Raw genomic sequence first — 17,687 nt, 5'->3', positions numbered from 1 at the left:
GGTGAGTTAGATGACGCACTTTTGATTTTGTTGTCATAAATGTATAATGACAGCTTCATTTTTTCACGTTTTTAAGCCATTTCATAAGCATGCAACAGTCAGCAGGACAACAGCTCACTTCAGAATGCAACCAGAACTTTTCATATGTATCTCCTCTCACTGCGGTGGGATGGGGCAGGGTGTCACCTCTGAGCAAGAAGGTCCTCGGTTCAAACTCACTGGCACACTGGAGCCCTTCAGTGTGGACTTTACATGCTCGCCACTATGTAAGTGCCCCAACATGGGGTAACTTTTATATGCTTTCACCATGACTTTTACCTCTACAGTAAAAAAAAAAGTGTACTATAAGCACAATGAAATGAACTGGCCTTTTGTATTCAGTGAAACAAAGCATTTTTTTTCCCTTTCTTTGACTCTGAATTCATGCAGACAGGGTTTATGCACAATTTAAAAAAACATCACATTGCAACAAACTGAAACTAAAGTACATTCAGCTGGTCAATAAAGAGGGCACGGTTCTACAATGTGGCCCATACTGTACTGATCACAGCTGTGTTATATTGCTGGTGAGAGAGCGACCCCTACTGGAAAGTTATGTCTTTACAATTTTCAAACATTCTGAGTTGCTTTGGTGCAATTCTCAAATTCTGTGCATCATCCTACTGTTATGACAATTGTGAAATATCAATGATTTGGGGGGGGTTAATCAATCCAATTTTTTATGACTTAACCAATCAACTTTTTCCTTAATGGTATGACCTCATTGTTTTGTATTTCTGACCGATTAGTAGTATTAAAAATTCAAATGTTTTGGTCCTCCCAGGGACACCAGTGCATGGGCGTAACTTTGTGCTGAACATTGGGGTGAACAACTTTCTGAGATGTGAACTTCAGAAATGTGCCAGACATACAGTCCTGTGAAAAAAATCTATTTGCATGTTTATATTTGCCATAGTCATTTCCAATTATGATAACTCCATTCTGTAAATACTCCAGTTATCTTTGTCTAATGTTAAAATTTGCCTGATGATCTGAAGCATGTAATATTGACATTATTTTATTAACTTAAAAAAGTAATAAAAACTATTTCATTGTAATCATTTGAAGTATATGAGCAGGTGATATTTGCAGGTAACACATGATTGCTTGGGTTTTTGCCCACCTGCAATACCTTCATGGCCCACGAGGGCGCGTAAAGGGGCCTACATTTCGGCTATCGCTGAAACAGCCAACATAAATATACTTCAGTGCGGTAGGGGGCGGAACATAGCAGTTGCCTTTCATCCGCCACTACACACAAAGAAGAAGAAGAAGCCGCACTAACAGAAAGCGAAGAAGAAAGCGATCACTGTAAGGTGTTTGTTTTCGTGTCATCACTGGTAATCTGCCATCTTTATTTCTTTTAGATTATTGGAATAGCAGATGCCAACTTTTATGCATTTATATGAGGTAAGTTGGACATTTGTGAGCTATAGGCACCAACTGACTATCGCTCGTATAATGTAGAATAGTTAAATTCAGGTCCTGTGGACTTGCACGATAGCTACCTGATGCTAGTTATCGTTCTAACGTTACTGGGGCGTGTTAATGTGCGTGCTAGCTAAAACAGTGCTATCTATCAGTAGTAGCATTGGCGACGCTTAGTTGAATGTCCCTGACCTGTTGGTGATTGTTGTCAACAGTCAGCTTTGTAACATTGCAGTAATAACAGTATGGTTGCTTAAATCTAATGGACTTGCAGTGTGTCCTTAAAAAGAATCATGCAAAGGTTGTATCCAGCAAAGCGCTGACACAGAGCCTGAGAGAGGTGCAGTAAGTGTCCACATCCATCTATAAAACACGGTGAGGGTTCGGTAATGGTTTTGTGCGGCATTTGAGACACGATGTGTTGTGAGTTTCTCAAAATTGAAGGAAATATAAATGCAAAAAAGTACAGTCAGATTTAGATCCATCGTGCGCTATCATGTTGAAAGGATCTGATTCACAACAGCTTCATTTTTCTGAATTGCAATGATCCCAAACACACTGCAAGGCACTAAAAGCATACCTGAATGGAAAAACACACAAGTATTCTGAAAAGCAGCCAACATCCAGAGAAGAGCTTTAAATGTCCTGTAAGAAACCTGGACAAATGTTCCTGAAAAAGTAAAGAAATGAGAAAAGCTTGGCTAACAGACTTCGAGCTATGTTGAAGAATAAAGATGGTCGTGTCATGTGACCTTACAAAGCTGTTTATTGTCTTAAATGAATGTATGAACATAACATGTGGTAAACTTTTCTTTCTTATTATTTTATCCAGTGATGGAGCCCGATTACCCTCCAGAAACACTACATACTGAAAGTGATCATGATAGCGTTTGCAACACCTCCTGGGTCTCTGTGTGTCCCCGAGGCCTCTGGAAGGTCCACCAAAAGCGACTAAACAGTCAGCAGACAGCTTCTGATCTAGCAGGTGTAACACGTATGATACTCATTTGTTCCTTGTTATAATGAATGAGTTTTCTTTACTCCAGCTAACAAATATTTCTTTGTATCTTACAGCAATTTCATCAAATAATTGTCCAAGGTTGGGTTCGCTGTGTAGAGTCCAAGTGCGTCTCAAAGCTAACAATGATGAAGCAGAGAATGTAGCATGTGAAAAAACAGGTGAGAAGCTGCCAGCCCAGCCTGATCCGTTCACCGCTGAACTTACTGAATCTGGTACCACACCCTTTGTGAGGTGTAAAGACTCTGTGCTGCAGGTCCCACTGGGTGACTGGACAACACTGAGGCTAGGGGATGGTCAGTGTGATATCACAGAGGCGTGTTTGGAGGGAATGAGAGCTGGGGAGAAGTGTGAGGTAAGATTTAACTGAGTATTGAAGTCTTTGTTTCAGTATTCTGTTTTTTGATGGATGAGGCAGAAAAAATAAATGTAAACTTCATGAAATAAGAAAAGCTTAAAGTGTATTTGGTGTCACAGAAACAGGAGTATTTGAAAACTTTCTTTACAGTTTGTATTCTGTACTATATGCATTCTGGGATATCTGTCTCCAAGTCCACTGTATCAAGTCTGGGATCAATCTTAGCTTGCAGTAAATGATAACCAATCAGACGTCAGGGTCAGTTGACGAGCCGCAGTGATGATTTAAATTGTTTCTTGATTCCCTGCAGCAAAGGAGCCATGAAAAAATGAATTAAATAGACAAATAATTAAATATGTGTAAAATAAAATTAATTGATATTTTAATAAATTGAAATTTAATTAATTATTTCAGCATTAATTAATTTGTGACACATTTGCCCCTTATTGATAGATGTATTTAATTTCTTTAATTTTGGCACTGCTTGACCTCCACAGTGTTTCTTATTTATTTATTTATTCCACACTTGGTCAACAGTTTGCACAGTTAGTTCTTTCAGACAAACCAACCACACTTTCTATCAGTAAAGCACTGCAACCACGTGTGAAAAGCAGCAGGAAGAAGAAAATATTCTTATTAAACCCTGCTGCCTATCTACAATCCAACTTATATTGCAAGTGGGCACCAAAAGTCAAGGAACAAACTAACATTAACATTTATCTCCGGTCCTAACAACACATTTCCAATCAGAATATACCAGAATAATATATATATAAAATAAACGAGGCAAAAAAATAATGGATCCTTTTTCAATTAACTCCAATTTCATTCACATTCTTCATATTGAGTTATCGTTTTAGACATGTAACACTTTTTAAAACAATATAAATTTATACAACTCTTTAAATTATAATGAAGAGACTTCCACAGTCGTATACTCCTAATCGTTGGACTCAATAATCTTTGTGTTGTCCTAGCTAGCTGATGCTTAAAGTAAAATTTCCTTCTGTTGTCTTCTCCCCCCGAACACCTTAAAAATACTCTTTGTAACTTAAATTAATATCTCCAATTTCTCAAATTGATCTCTAATTTCTGGCTGACCATCATTTGATAGCTCATCCTAAAACACACATTTCTCTCAACCTGTGTAAATACTGTTTTGTTTAAATGATCTTTCCCTTCATCTTTCTTGATGAAATCGTGATGGCTAAATGACCGATGCTCTGTCGTGTTTATCCTTGGTTTTGTTTTTAACTGTCAACCGTGTAAAGATGAAAGGTCTTAACATTGTATTTTGCTACCCAGATACAGCTTTCTCCTTTGGAAACTGGACCAGATGCTGCTGTTCCCCACCCCTCAGATGAAAGCCTTCCCTTTTTTGCCACAGTGGAATTGCAAGCTTTCACACCAGGCAAGGAAGCCTGGGAGATGTCTCCTGGTGAAAAATGGGAATGGGTCAAGTCACACAAGGACACGGGCGGAGTGAGATTCAGGAGCGAGGATTTGTGGGGGGCCGCGGACAGCTACAGCAAGGCCATGAAACTAGTCATCACTTTTTGTAATCACGTTAGAGATGTGGCGAAAAAGGGATGGGAGTATGAAGCTGAGGAGCAGAGAGAAGCAACTCTGGAAACACTTGATCCTTCAGCTGAAGAACTCAACAAAATGAAAGCTGACCTCCACTCCAACTTGTCCCTGTGCCAGCTAAAACTGAACCAACCAGAGCGGGCTAAGGCCAATGCTGCTAAAGCCACTCAGCTGGAACCCGGCTGTGCCAAAGCCTGGTACCGGCTGGGGAAAGCATGCCAGATTGTGAATGAATTGGAAGAGGCCAAACAGGCATTTAGGAAACTGCTGGAGCTGCAGCCAGAAATGCCTGCTGCTCTGAAAGCGCTTAAAGATATTGCAAGTAGAGAGAAAGCAACAAATGCACAGCTGGGACTGAGACTAAGCAAAATGTTCAGCTCAAGATAAAATATCAGTAGAGAGAAATGTGTGTTCTCATGATTCCCCATTAAATGTAAGTGCATTAACAACCACTGCCTCGATCTAAAATAAAGCCACTGTGATGTTGATTCATGTTTCTCCTCCAACTCTGTTCTTCCTTTCTTGTGAGAGATGCACGAAGGTAGAAATCACACGTCAGAAGGTTTATTTGGAATTGTAGTTGCAGGAGAAAGAGACAAATGACACCATGACAACATTTCTTTGTAGCCTATCTTTTATATTATGGTCTACATCAATTCCCTCATTGCCCCCTTTTTTTTTTTTTTTTCCGCTTTAAAAATGCATGGATAACAACAATAATTATACTTTAGCATTATAATATAATTTTGATACAAATCCTCCTTCACACCGGTAGATTAACCACGCTAACATAAGAAATGATTTTGGTAGTTACCAGTGCTGAACCAACCAGAGCGGGCTAAGGCCAATGCTGCTAAAGCCACTCAGCTGGAACCCGGCTGTGCCAAAGCCTGGTACCGGCTGGGGAAAGCATGCCAGGGCAGCTATGGCAGAAATCCTACACTGGGTGGTGGTCTAATTTTTTGTTTTATTTCTTGTAAAAGAAAAACCAGTGTTGCCAACTTAGCGACTTTGTCGCTATATTTAGCGAGTTTTCAGGCCCCTTAGCAACTTTTTTTTCTAAAAAGCGACTAGTGACAAATCTGGCGACTTTTTCTGGTGTTATTGGAGACTTGTTTATGACGACTTTTTGACGTGAAAGAGTGTGTTGCTCTTACTCTGAACAAGCAGCGGTGCTGCCGTGGGCACCTCACCCGTGCTAAAGCGCTCACGGGCGGAGGACAGTCCTCCCCCAGCTGCAGGAGATGTTCACACCTATGCGTCCAAACTGCAAATGAATCGCGCATGAGCGAAGCCGCTGCTCCGCACTGAGCAGTCAGTTCTTATTTTACTGTTATGCTGTTTTGTGGATCACAAGGTTTAAAACTACTTATAAACACACACACAAAGTAACTCCACCAGAGTGCCTGTTTCGGGTCACTTTTGCCGGTCCAAGACCGCGGTAAAGTGAGCCGTCATTTGTGAGCCGCGGTCAAGCCAGCCGCCTCCTATCCGCCGCATAAATTTCCTTGCGCTTTTACACCAGTCTTTACGGTAGCGCCTTTTCGCCTTTCGACTGAAAGCCTAGACTCGCGCGCACACACACAAATTACAATGGAACAGCCCAATACAGCCATCGTGACAGTCTGGTTGCATATTCAAAAATTCATTAAAAATCATTCTTAAAAGTTGATGCCAAGCTTTCAACACAATCCTCTTCTCGGACACCTACTTTACCTCTGGGCCAGGTTTTACCCAGATTTACTGTAATATTACTCAGAAATCACAGTAAACTCATATTCAGTGCAATACAGTCAATACACTACAATTATGTTTATTTCAAAAATTCATTAAAAGTCATCCTGAGTAGTTGATGTCCAACTTTCAACACATCCCTCCTCTGGGACACCTACTGTACCTGTGTGCCAGGTTTCATCCAGATTTACTGTAGAATTCCTCAGAAATTAAAGGAAACTTGTATCCAATGCAGTCAGCCAATACAATATAATTATGTCAATTTTCAAAAATTCATGAAAAATCATCCTGAGTAGTTGATGTCCAACTTTCAACACATCCCTCCTCTGGGACACCTACTGTACCTGTGTGCCAGGTTTCAGCCAGATTCACTGTAAAATTCCTCAGAAATTAAAGGACATTTATATGCAATTCAATACAGCCAATACACTACAATTATGGAAATTTCAAAAATTCATTAAAAATCACCCATAATAGTTGAGGTCCAACTTTCAACACTTTCTTACTCTGGGCGTCCTACCGTACCTCTGGGCCAAGTTACATCTCAATTCACTGTAATCTTTATCAAAAATTGAAAGAACGATTATATGTCAATGCTGGATGTGTGTCCTTTCAAAGTGACACTAAATAACAGAACTCAGGCACATCAGGGAATAATCCAAAAGGCGGATTTATTAAACAAAAACAACATACAAAATATCTCTAACCCATACTACATAACCTAAAAAGAAACAAAGGGACACTTAGAAGCACAAGGAAACAATACTGAAAGGGCAAGAGACACAGTCCAAACATAATCCACAACTAAAACGCCAGAAGAACAAGTCATCCCACATAGCAGACGGGTCTTGCCTGGATCTGGTGTCAAGCCGGCACTGCTGGCTGACTTCTGGCATGGTAAGATGGCACTGTTTATGTGATGGCATGCCACATTTGGCCTGATTGGGTGAATGTGACATGTTGTATAGAGCACTTTGAGTAATATGGGTGAGTAAAAAAGCGCTGTATAAGAATCAGTCCATTCACTGTCTGAACAGAGTTTCGTCATGTTACTTTTGCACTATTATGTTCCAGCACATGTTGTTATTACATGGCTTACATGGCTAAGGTACACATTAGGCTGACATCTGGGGCCAGAGCTGAAACTTGGCCCAGACGTACAGCAGGTTTCCCGGAGGAGGGATGTGTTGAAAGTTGGACCTCAACTACTATGGATGATTTTTAATGAATTTCTGACATTTCCATAATTGTAGTGTATTGGCTGTATTGAATTGCATATAAATGTCCTTTAATTTTTGAGGAATTTTACAGTGAATCTGGCTGAAACTTGGCACACAGGTACAGTAGGTGTCCCAGAGGAGGGATGTGTTGAAAGTTGTACCTCAACTACTCAGGATGATTTTTCATGAATTTTTGAAAATTGAGAGAATCCTATTGTATTGACTCTATTAGATTGAATACAAGTTTCCTTTAATTTCTGAGGAATTCTACAGTACATCTGGCTGAAACTTGGCACACAGGTACAGTAGGTGTCCCAGAGGAGGGGTGTGTTCTGAGCCCCCTGCTGTACTCTTTGTACACATATGACTGTGTGGCCACTACCAGCTCCACCACCATCATCAAGTTTGCTGACGACACCGTCGTGGTGGGCCTGATCTCTGATAACAACGAGACGGCCTACCTGAAGGAGATTAGGAATCTGGAGAACTGGTGCCAGAGGAACAACCTCCTTCTAAACGTCAGTAAGACAAAGGAGCTGATAGTGGACTTCAGCACTAAGCAGGAGAGGAACTACCAGACCCCCGTCATCAACGAGTGCCCAGTGGAGAGAGTGGACAGCTTCAAATACCTCGGAGTTCACATCACGCAGGACCTGTCATGGTCCTGTCACATCAACACCGTGGTGAAAAAGGCCCGACAGCGTCTCTACCACCTCAGACGCTTGAGAGACTTCCAACTGCCCTCCAAGGTGCTCAGGAACTTTTACTCCTGCACCATAGAGAGCATCCTGGCGGGAAACATCTTAACCTGGTTCGGGAACAGCACCATGCAGGACAGACGAGCTCTACAGAGGGTTGTGCGGTCAGCTGAGCGCACCATCCGCTCCGAGCTCCCTGACCTGCACTCAATCTACAGCAGGCGGTGCTGGACCAAGGCCAGGAAGATGGTGAAGGACCTCAGCCATCCCAACAACAGACTGTTCTCTCTGCTGAGGTCAGGAAAGCGATTCCGCTCCCTGAAGACCAACACAGAGAGACTGAGGAGGAGCTTCTTCCCGCAGGCGATACGGTCTCTCAATCACACCACCACACAGTACTGACCCACACATATGGTTCTTACACACACACTGGACATTCTGGACATTGTTTTCACTTCATTACTTAAATCACGCTGCTGTTATTGTGTATATATTTATTTATATTTCTTCATACATTCTTATATAGTTCTATATTGTGTATTTTGTTGTACAGTTATTTTATTTTCAACTTTAATTTATATATTTTATCTTATTCTTTCCCAGTTAAATTTACCCTTCATTCTAATTTGTGTTGTACAGTTATTTCATTTTTAACCTTAATTTATATTTTATTCCTTCCTAGTTAAATTTACCCTTTTTAATTTTTCATATTTATTTCCTATCTTATTCATAGCCTTTTCCTTTTTTGTTTTCTTTAGGTCACGAGCAGTTGTCCAAGCATTTCACTACATATCGTACTGTGTATGACTGTGTACGTGACAAATAAAATTTGAATTTGAATTTGAATTTGAAAGTTGGACCTCAACTACTCAGGATGATTTTTAAAGAATTTCTGAAATTTCCATAATTGTAGTGTATTGGCTGTATTGCATTGAATACAAGTACCCTTTAATTTTTGAGGAATTTTACAGTGAATCTGGCTGAAACCTGGCACACAGGTACAGTAGGTGTCCCGGAGGAGGAATCTGTTGAAAGTTGGACATCAACTACTCAGGATGATTTTTAATGAATTTCTGACATTTCCATAATTGTATTGACTGTATCGGGCTGTTTCATTGTAATTTGTGTGCGCGCATGTGCGTGCGACTGTTCGCGCGAGTGCACGTGTGCGCGGGTATAGGCTTTCAATCGGCACATAAAGCGAAAAGGCGCTACCGTAAAGACTGGTGTAAAAGCGCAAGGAAATTTATGCGGCGGATAGGAGACGGCTGGCTTGACCGCGGCTCACAAATGACGGCTCACTTTACCGCGGTGGTCCAAGCCCGGGTAAAGGAGCAGGGTTGGAATTGTGACATTAAAAAACAATAATTGCTAAAATAAATTTAATTTGTAGTTATAAATAAATTCTAACTGCATTTAATACGTTTTTTGCTCACTTTATGTCTCTTCCACGATGTTATTTCTCTCTCCAACAGTTATATTAGCATGACCCATTATGCAAATTAGGCGATGACGTCATTTAGCGACTTCTAGCGACTTTTAGGACAGCCAATAGCGATTTTCCTTACTGAGGAGTTGGCAACACTGAGAAAAACTTCCGTGTGAACTTTGACAAGACTGTGGATTGCACAACACTGGTCACTACATTCTTCATTTCCGGTTAATACTTGTACAGCTGCTGTTATTGTGTGTGTGTATATATATATATTTATTTATATTTCTTCATACATTCTTATATAGTTCTATATTGTGTATTTTGTTGTACAGTTATTTTATTTTCAACTTTAATTTATATATTTTATCTTATTCTTTCCCAGTTAAATTTACCCTTCATTCTAATTTGTGTTGTACAGTTGTTTCATTTTTAACCTTAATTTATATTTTATTCCCTCCTAGTTAAATTTACCCTTTTTAATTTTTCATATTTATTTCCTATCTTATTCATAGCCTTTTCCTTTTTTGTTTTCTTTAGGTCACGAGCAGTTGTCCAAGCATTTCACTACATATCGTACTGTGTATGACTGTGTACGTGACAAATAAAATTTGAATTTGACCCTAAACAGCCTCGACACAGTTTGCAGCACATTTCAGGCTAATAGATTCACATTTTTAAGGTATTTTTACTGCTGTCAAATGTAAAATTAGGTCACATTTGACACAAACCGTGTGTGAAGGGTTAAAACGGTAAAACGTTCTTGTACGTTTTACTCCCCGCCGGGTGGAAAGCCGACACACCCAAATACACGGTTGCATCAAAATGCCGAAACCCGGGATCGAACCAGGGACCTTTAGATCTTCAGTCTAACGCTCTCCCAACTGAGCTATTTCGGCACACGGTGTTGAAGGTTACCAGGGTCTACAAACTTTTAAATTGGCTACAAGGCAAAAAAAGATGTTTTCATTCCTGATGCGTGATTAGTTTGAGAAGAGCTTAGCCTGTCTTAACTCGTCGAGTTTAATACGTGACGTGATTTAGCCCCTCAGTTGTATGGTTCCGTTTCACCCACGTGAATATACTCAAACCTACATTATGCATTCTCGTTAAGTAGAACGTGGACTTATTTCAGCTTGGTTTTAATTATCTTCCGAGTTCAGAGGCGAATGCCTTTAAATAAGTAAATCGCTGCAGTCACATGTGAAGTCAGTTTGGTTCAAACGTGCATAAGCCCCAAATGTTAATTATGAGCTGGAAATGGTGTAATCCACTAAAGTCTATAATGTTGGCCACGTGACAAAGAAATAATACAGACAATTCCATGTGAAAAAATTAGAAATTTAAAGTTTTTGTCAAAATGTTCGCAAAGACATTGTGTGGTGGACCACTAGAGGGCTCCACTCACACCCAGTGTAAAGAAAGTCTGTTGCTGTGTTTTGGAGCGAAACGTAGTCAGTTCTGTTGTGATGAGGAATAAAGCAGGAGTTAGAATCGAGAGCTCTCGTGTCGTCTGTGTTTACCTCCACAATAGCATTTCTAAACATACTAATTACATTAAGAAAGATAATTATTTCAGGGTAAAAAAAATACTGGGATCAACTTTTTTACCCATCTAGCCACAACACAAACCACTGCTGAGCAATGATGTGTTTTAACTTTGTTAACGTCAAAGCTTGTAAAATCAAGTTAAAACTGAGGGTTATCTTCCAGTTTACATACGTTATAAAAACCTAAGCAAGGTTTTGAGCTGCCACTTGAGAAAGCATCGGTTTAAATGTGAGAAAAGCAATCGTTGATGCTTACAAAGTGTTCACTGCGTTTCCAAGTGCTGGGCAGCAGGTTGACTGATCTGCATGGAGAGTAATTTGTGTGGATGGAGCTCAGATGGATGCTCTCCAAGATAAAGACAATGCTGGATACCTCCCACGCAGTCCATGACATGCTGGCTGGTCACAGGAGCATGTTCATTGAGAGACTGAGATTACCAAAAAGCACCACTGAACCACACAGGAAATGATTCCTGTCCGTGGCCATCTCCCTGTACAACTCCTCCAGCTAATACACTGTAAACTGCAAATCGATCAAATATGAAGGAGGTTGGGATGGCTACAAGAAATGACTCCAGCAAAAAGGATACACAGTTCACTGTTAGCATCAGAGCAGGCTAATAATTTTCATACTGGTAATTTTTGGTTCATGTGAAATCTCTTCTTCTTCTGTGGTTCACACCACCCTCACCCTCATAGAGCAGAAACATTCCTACATCCGTATGCTCTTCGTGGACTTCTCATCTGCTTTCAACACAATGATCCTACAGACACTTGTTGATAAATGACTGACTCTTGGACTGAGCTCTACAGGGACACCTGTATCATGAAGGACCCCACTCACCCAGCACACTCACGCTTATTTTGCTCTTCTCAGAAAAGAAGTTGCCAAGTAAAAAAAAAAGAAAAAAAATCAAGGAACTATTACTTTATCAATATGAATGTCAGCAAAGTCTCATAATGACAGAGATGTAATGTTGCAGTATTAAATGCCCCCCCTCCCATACACGCACACACTCAGTTCTTCTTATTCTTCTGAGACTTTGTGCTGTCCGTTTGCCTCTGGGCTGCTGACAGATGTTTCCATGCATCCAAAATGAGCGCCAGCGGTATGACGATCCACAGGGTGTTCATAAACACAAAGTAGAACCAGAAGTAGATTGGATGTCCCAGCTCGCTGTGGGCGTAGCCATCTCTGTGCTCTGTGAAGAAGTAGAGTACCGCTCCATATGCCTGGCCTGAGTCAGATTACGTGAGAAGACAAAATAAAGCTACAATTAAGCAACAATTTATTTCCACCTGAGGTTGGCATGAAGATAGCTTCTGTCCCGTCTTACCTACTGAAATGATGAGCTGCAGGAGAAATCTGTAGGGCTTATTGGTTAAAAAGGCATAAACAGCCCAAAAGCTGAATGGACCCCACAACCAAGCAGTCACAGTCTCCATACAAACAGTAAAGTTATCAGCACTAGAGAGAAAAGAAACATCAATCGCAACTTTTTAAAATCATTTTTATGCACAAAATTGAGAGCAGAAATGAGCTTACATTGCATATCGACTGTCTCCCTTGCAGTACTCTTTCCCTGTGAGAGAAAAACATAAAACACATTGACCAGATTTTACACACACGCACACACACACGACAGGTAGGTTATGCATTTTTCTAAACACATGTTCTCCGTTAGTACTCACACAGCTGTGACAGAAAGCGCTGATCTCCTGGAATTATATCATAATATAGCGAGAACCAGCCCTCGATTACACAATGGATGAAGCCACAAACAGCAAACCAGCACACAGCCAGGCGCCTCCATGCGCCCAGGCTGCTGGTGGCCTGGCCGGTGATCAGCCAGGTCACCAGCATAAACAGCCCAGACACAGAAAACAGAAACACCAGAATCTCTGACATCGACCGATCGTTGGCCACATAAGTGGGAATTGAAAGGTCCCGAGGCCAGTAAGGGTGATGAGATGCTTCAGAGGAGTCCATTATCTGTTTGAATACAGAAACATAATCAGCACTAGACTTAAAAGTGTAGAGTTAAACATTCTCTGTATTACATTATATTACATTCTGTTCTAGTTAATTCACAGAGTTAAAAGTGTAGCGTTTTATGTGAGAAGTTCATCGGTGTGCTTTTATCCTTACCGTAGATGCCACCAAATGGGTGTTCAGCTCCACAGGTAATTTGACCTAATACACAGCAGGTCAAAGATTCACTGCTATCTAACATACACGCGCACATAAACTCAAACGAGGAACTCCGTGCCTGGGGGACGTTACCCGTGGATCACAACAGCCAATCAAACATCTTTAAGCATAGAGCTATTGCACATGAGATCTACTGGCTCACTGATTGGCTCTTCCTCTCGGAACATGGACGTTGTCTATGACATCTACCAATGAAAAGGGATCAGCCCTCTTTTTCAAGGCGAAAGTCATACAATGTTTTAGGGTAGGGTAGAAAATGGCCTTCAATCGGTAGATGCTCCATCTGATAATGATTTAGTAAGGAAATATTTACAGTTAACCTTTCACTCGCATGGACTGAAAATGACGAGAAACAAAATGTAGCTGAAGTAAAGCCCTCTTAAATATACAAACCTAACGTGGAGTGCACCCATGTGATTTCCGATGATCATTTGGTCTAAATAGGTTAAAGGAAAGACTTGTAATTACCCTAAAAACCTTACATTTTTACTTTAAAGTATACGAAACAAAATTTGCTCTTTACGGTATAGTAAGAAAAGAGTCGTCCCAAGCCGTGCCAGGGTTTTATCCCTGCCGTGACCCGGATTCGAACCGGGGTTGCTGCGGCCACAACGCAGAGTACTAACCACTATACGATCACGGCGCGCTACTGGGAGACATGCTCAACAGTGAAGCAGAAGCGTATATGTAACTGTGTGAGCTGCGTCGTCGAAGAGTGGTTTGACGTCTCGCGGCAGACGACTGCTGTTTAAAGTGACGTTGTGACCGTGTGCGGATCTGCTTTCCGTTAAAAATAGTTTAATTAATTAATATTCTAATGTGAGTCCTGCATAAATAGTTTCTTTTTTAATACTGAGAGTCGTTTTCATCTTAGCTGAAGTTTTTTTAAGCTGTTTTTTTTAATCAGTTCTTCAGATGGTACCTGTCAAAGCTACAAAAAGGAGGAACAGTAGTAAATATTAAATGTCACTTAAATACTAAATATATGTACAAATAAGTCACAGTTCCATATATATCCTTCATCTATAGATATGTAGTCAGGGCCGTTATTGCTCCCATATGGTCTAGCGGTTAGGATTCCTGGTTTTCACCCAGGCGGCCCGGGTTCGACTCCCGGTATGGGAACTTCGTTTTTTTTTTTTTTTATGTTGGTTTTATGGTTTTATCAAATTTGGAACAAAATGTTTTTTATTCATACTTTAATGAGATTCGACAATTTACTTAATGACTTAGAAAGTCAGTGACTGTAAAACAGCAACAAAAAATTATGGGAAGGGTAATCTTAACAATATCTCAATATTATTGCTTTCGTACAGCGTTTCTTCGAGTCCATTTCCATAACAGTACATAGGATTCCAGGACTCATAAATGATTCAAAGTCACACTTCACAAAGTGTATTAGCGATATGTTTGGTATTAGTATTTTCTGTACGTTTGATATATGAACACGTGATGTATACCACGTGGTTACGTGTCACGTGACGGTACACGGAAGCACTCAACAGATTCTGTTCGGTTTTCTCAAACGTTGTACATCAAAATAGCGGTAAAGACTACCCGCGAAGGAGGCTTAAATTGGCGCAGAGAGTGAGTATGGGTGTATCAGAATCAGAGGAATCTTCTTTGTTACTGGACGAAAAGCTGCTTCGTTTCATGGAGCAGCTGGAGTTACTGGAGGAGAAGCGAGCCACTTTCAACTCTCTCATAGAGCAGGTACCTGTAGTGTCCTTGTTGATAAATAGCCAACATCAGACATTTAAGTTCAATTTTTGCTCCCTAAGAATCTGTAGGTAAAAATATAGAAAATAAATCAAAATGTATATGGCATTTTGGGCTGTAGGTGTTATATAATGGGAAATATCTTAGTGTGGTATATTAACAGACTTTAGGGCTATGTTGACTGTGTTTAAATTCCATAAAAAGCCATATAAGGATTTTCAAAAATAAATTTACGCAAAAAAGGTTTGTAATAAAAATGCTCTTTTTTTACATTCTGCCTGTATAATTTGACTTTACCATTTTCCCCTCAGGGGTGGTTTTCTATGAGCAAGGCACGATATACGATGGGAAACAAACAAGTCTCTGCACTTCAGTATGCAAGTGAGATTGAGCCACTAGTCTGTGTTCAAACTAGGTGAGGAAGCAGTAATTTTTATGAAAAACGAAAAGTCTGTTGATCACTTTAATTTGTTTAAAAGGCTCTTTTAAAACGTATATTTGTATGTAACAGGACACTGGACAATGGTGAGGTGGAATTCACCACTGAAAGATGTACACAAACGTGTCGTAAAGAGTCTGGAAAAGATCAGAGAGCTATAGAGGATATAGGACCTCAAGAAGAAGGTGATGCAGTATTAAAGATGTGTGTCGTTGATGTCTACTATTAACTCTGTTATTGATGACACTATTTGATTTACAAGGTGTCAGGAGAAGAAACAGACCAAAAAGAGAGATTGGAGAAAAAGAGGAAAGCGAGAGCACTGGTAGCGAGAAAGCTCCAGCTGGAAAACGTGACCAGAATCCTCAGCAAGACCCACTGAAGTGGTTTGGAGTTTTGGTGCCACAGTCTCTAAAACATGCACAATCATCTTTCAAGCAAGGTATGTTACATGCCAAAGGACATCTTAGTGTTATGGTTTCAGGTGAAACCTACTCTGCCTCAACTATGGATGAGATTATACTTTCAATGTCTGCAAATAGGCTAGGGTCTGCTGTCATCTGAGATGGAAATTTCATGATCGGATGGTGAGCACGAGGGTCCGTGCGAATGCAGAGAAATTACCTTATACTACACATGTGTCCCAGCTGGTTGACTTCACAGAAGTATAACAGGAACCATGTGGAGTAACATGTGACTACTTCTGGACATATATCAGATGAACCAGTCTTTGAATTTGATCCATATGTGCCAGTATTGCCATCTCAAAACAATGCAGCTAGAGAGATCGCAACCACAAACACAAAAAATAAACAAATCTACAAAACTGACGATATGCATGAATAGCTTTTAGGAAAAAAAATATGCTACAGAGAAATCAAACACAGGAAAACTGAAAAACATAAAGAGAACACGTGCAATATAATCTGCAGCACATAAAACGCCTTTTTTATTATTGTGTCTATTACCAAGACTCTAGATATGCAAACCTTAACTCATATGCATATGAATCAAGGTTTGCTTTGTGCAGCTTGTTAGATATGAATAGAGGTTTCCAGAGTCCTGTGTATACTCACAGCACGATGGCTACAGCTTCTGTTGCATAAGTAAATTTGGATATGGGCAAAGATATTTCTTGAAGGTAGGAGAAAGCTCCTGCTGTTCTGCTGCTCCACCACTCACCAATTTAATTGTTGTTTTCTGTCATTACAGTAATAGAACTGTCTGCTGAGATCGCAGCACTCCAGGCTGCAGTTTTGAGCGCCAGACAGGAGCTGAAACACAGCTTGCAAAACAAGCACACTCCAGGGGAAAGGCTCAGCAACTCAGCTGGACAAGGTAGCAGACATAATACTTCTGCTGAGTCAAAGCAGGAGGAGGCTAAAAAACAGCTTTCAGCCAAGGACAGTCAGTAGATGATGCTTCAGGGGCTCGTTAACTAAAAAGAGAGCTTCCTGGTGGAGCTGGACGAGCAGATCCCAGCAGTTCAAGCTTTCTGTGGAAATCATTGGTAATTTATTTATTTCATCTCTTTTTTTCCTTTTAATTGAGATGGATGTGTTTGTGAAAATGGTCTTATTACACATGTTGTAAAATCATAAAATGTTAGCAGAACCTGTTTAAATGTTTTCAATAAATGGCAAGCAGTGCTTTGGCATAAGGCTGCCTGTTTTTGTGTGTGTGCTGTAACTAATTACTTTATTAATTGTTAATAAAAGTGTAACTTTATTTTATCAAACACAATCCATTAATTAAAAAAAGTTCAGGGTTGGCAGCTTGTGGAAATGTTTCATAGATGTTGTTTTCATTTTGATGAAATATATTAGAAATAGTATATTCTCTGCATTTTCTTTCCAGACGTATTGCTCGTGGAGCCCAAAAATGCTGAATACTAAAATGTAAAAATATATCGAGTAATTATATACATGAAATATACAAATGAACCAACAATTTTTGAAAATGAAATCACATTAAATTAAAAAATATACCTCAATCATGCACTATTAAAAATGTCTGAACCTCTTTGTGTCTTGTATTTATAGCCTAACAACAAGTCAACACACATTTACATCCCACGTCTCCGCAAAACCTCGTTTAAAAACACACGAAAAGCTGAAAGATGTGTTTTGTTGTGTTTACTAAATATTATGGAAAGTAAAAGTCACCGTGATTTATTGTCTTTAAAATGCGCTCAGAATTTTCACACCCACCATGTTTCATATGTAAAACACGACACGATGCTATGTGCAAGTC

General features: G+C 40.0%; 3 protein-coding genes and 3 non-coding genes across 7 annotated transcripts; 3 read left to right on the top strand and 3 right to left on the bottom strand.

Moving 5' to 3' along the window:
• The first annotated feature begins 1,293 nt into the window (after positions 1–1,293).
• Positions 1,294–5,342, top strand: fkbpl (FKBP prolyl isomerase like). Of its 2 annotated transcripts, none has more exons than XM_086278609.1 (4): positions 1,294–1,449; positions 2,300–2,452; positions 2,542–2,840; positions 4,149–5,342. In XM_086278609.1, the coding sequence occupies exons 2-4, from the start codon at positions 2,302–2,304 to the stop codon at positions 4,815–4,817; spliced, it is 1,119 nt and encodes a 372-aa protein (XP_086134735.1). In that variant the 5' UTR covers positions 1,294–1,449; positions 2,300–2,301; the 3' UTR covers positions 4,818–5,342. The 2 variants fall into 2 exon arrangements, with proteins under 2 accessions (XP_086134735.1, XP_086134734.1); XM_086278608.1 differs by having other exon boundaries at positions 2,300–2,461.
• Positions 5,343–10,340: 4,998 nt separating this feature from the next.
• trnaf-gaa (transfer RNA phenylalanine (anticodon GAA)) lies at positions 10,341–10,413 on the bottom strand. The gene has a single exon. It is a non-coding gene; the product is annotated as a tRNA-Phe (tRNA).
• A 321-nt stretch (positions 10,414–10,734) lies between these two features.
• ebp (EBP cholestenol delta-isomerase) lies at positions 10,735–13,354 on the bottom strand. The gene is made up of 5 exons (XM_086277408.1): positions 13,214–13,354; positions 12,757–13,057; positions 12,611–12,647; positions 12,402–12,532; positions 10,735–12,302 (listed from the first exon to the last, which is right to left on the bottom strand). The coding sequence occupies exons 2-5, from the start codon at positions 13,052–13,054 to the stop codon at positions 12,082–12,084; spliced, it is 687 nt and encodes a 228-aa protein (XP_086133534.1). The 5' UTR covers positions 13,055–13,057; positions 13,214–13,354; the 3' UTR covers positions 10,735–12,081.
• A 493-nt stretch (positions 13,355–13,847) lies between these two features.
• Positions 13,848–13,919, bottom strand: trnah-gug (transfer RNA histidin (anticodon GUG)). Its single transcript has one exon. It is a non-coding gene; the product is annotated as a tRNA-His (tRNA).
• Positions 13,920–14,329: 410 nt separating this feature from the next.
• Positions 14,330–14,401, top strand: trnae-uuc (transfer RNA glutamic acid (anticodon UUC)). Its single transcript has one exon. It is a non-coding gene; the product is annotated as a tRNA-Glu (tRNA).
• Positions 14,402–14,738: 337 nt separating this feature from the next.
• vma22 (vacuolar ATPase assembly factor VMA22) lies at positions 14,739–17,450 on the top strand. Its single transcript, XM_086277270.1, has 5 exons — positions 14,739–14,989; positions 15,307–15,410; positions 15,507–15,619; positions 15,697–15,876; positions 16,647–17,450. The coding sequence occupies exons 1-5, from the start codon at positions 14,870–14,872 to the stop codon at positions 16,847–16,849; spliced, it is 720 nt and encodes a 239-aa protein (XP_086133396.1). The 5' UTR covers positions 14,739–14,869; the 3' UTR covers positions 16,850–17,450.
• Positions 17,451–17,687: the final 237 nt, after the last annotated feature.

The sequence above is a fragment of the Aulonocara sp. 'chitande type north' Nkhata Bay genome, linkage group LG20 (assembly GCF_057382095.1).
Source record: "Aulonocara sp. 'chitande type north' Nkhata Bay isolate Kocher_YH1m ecotype deep benthic linkage group LG20, A_spYH_male_GT1.1, whole genome shotgun sequence".
Classification (NCBI taxonomy): domain Eukaryota; kingdom Metazoa; phylum Chordata; class Actinopteri; order Cichliformes; family Cichlidae; genus Aulonocara; species Aulonocara sp. 'chitande type north' Nkhata Bay.
Note: the sequence above shows the minus strand (reverse complement) of the source record. Positions and strands in the feature narration are given on the sequence as shown.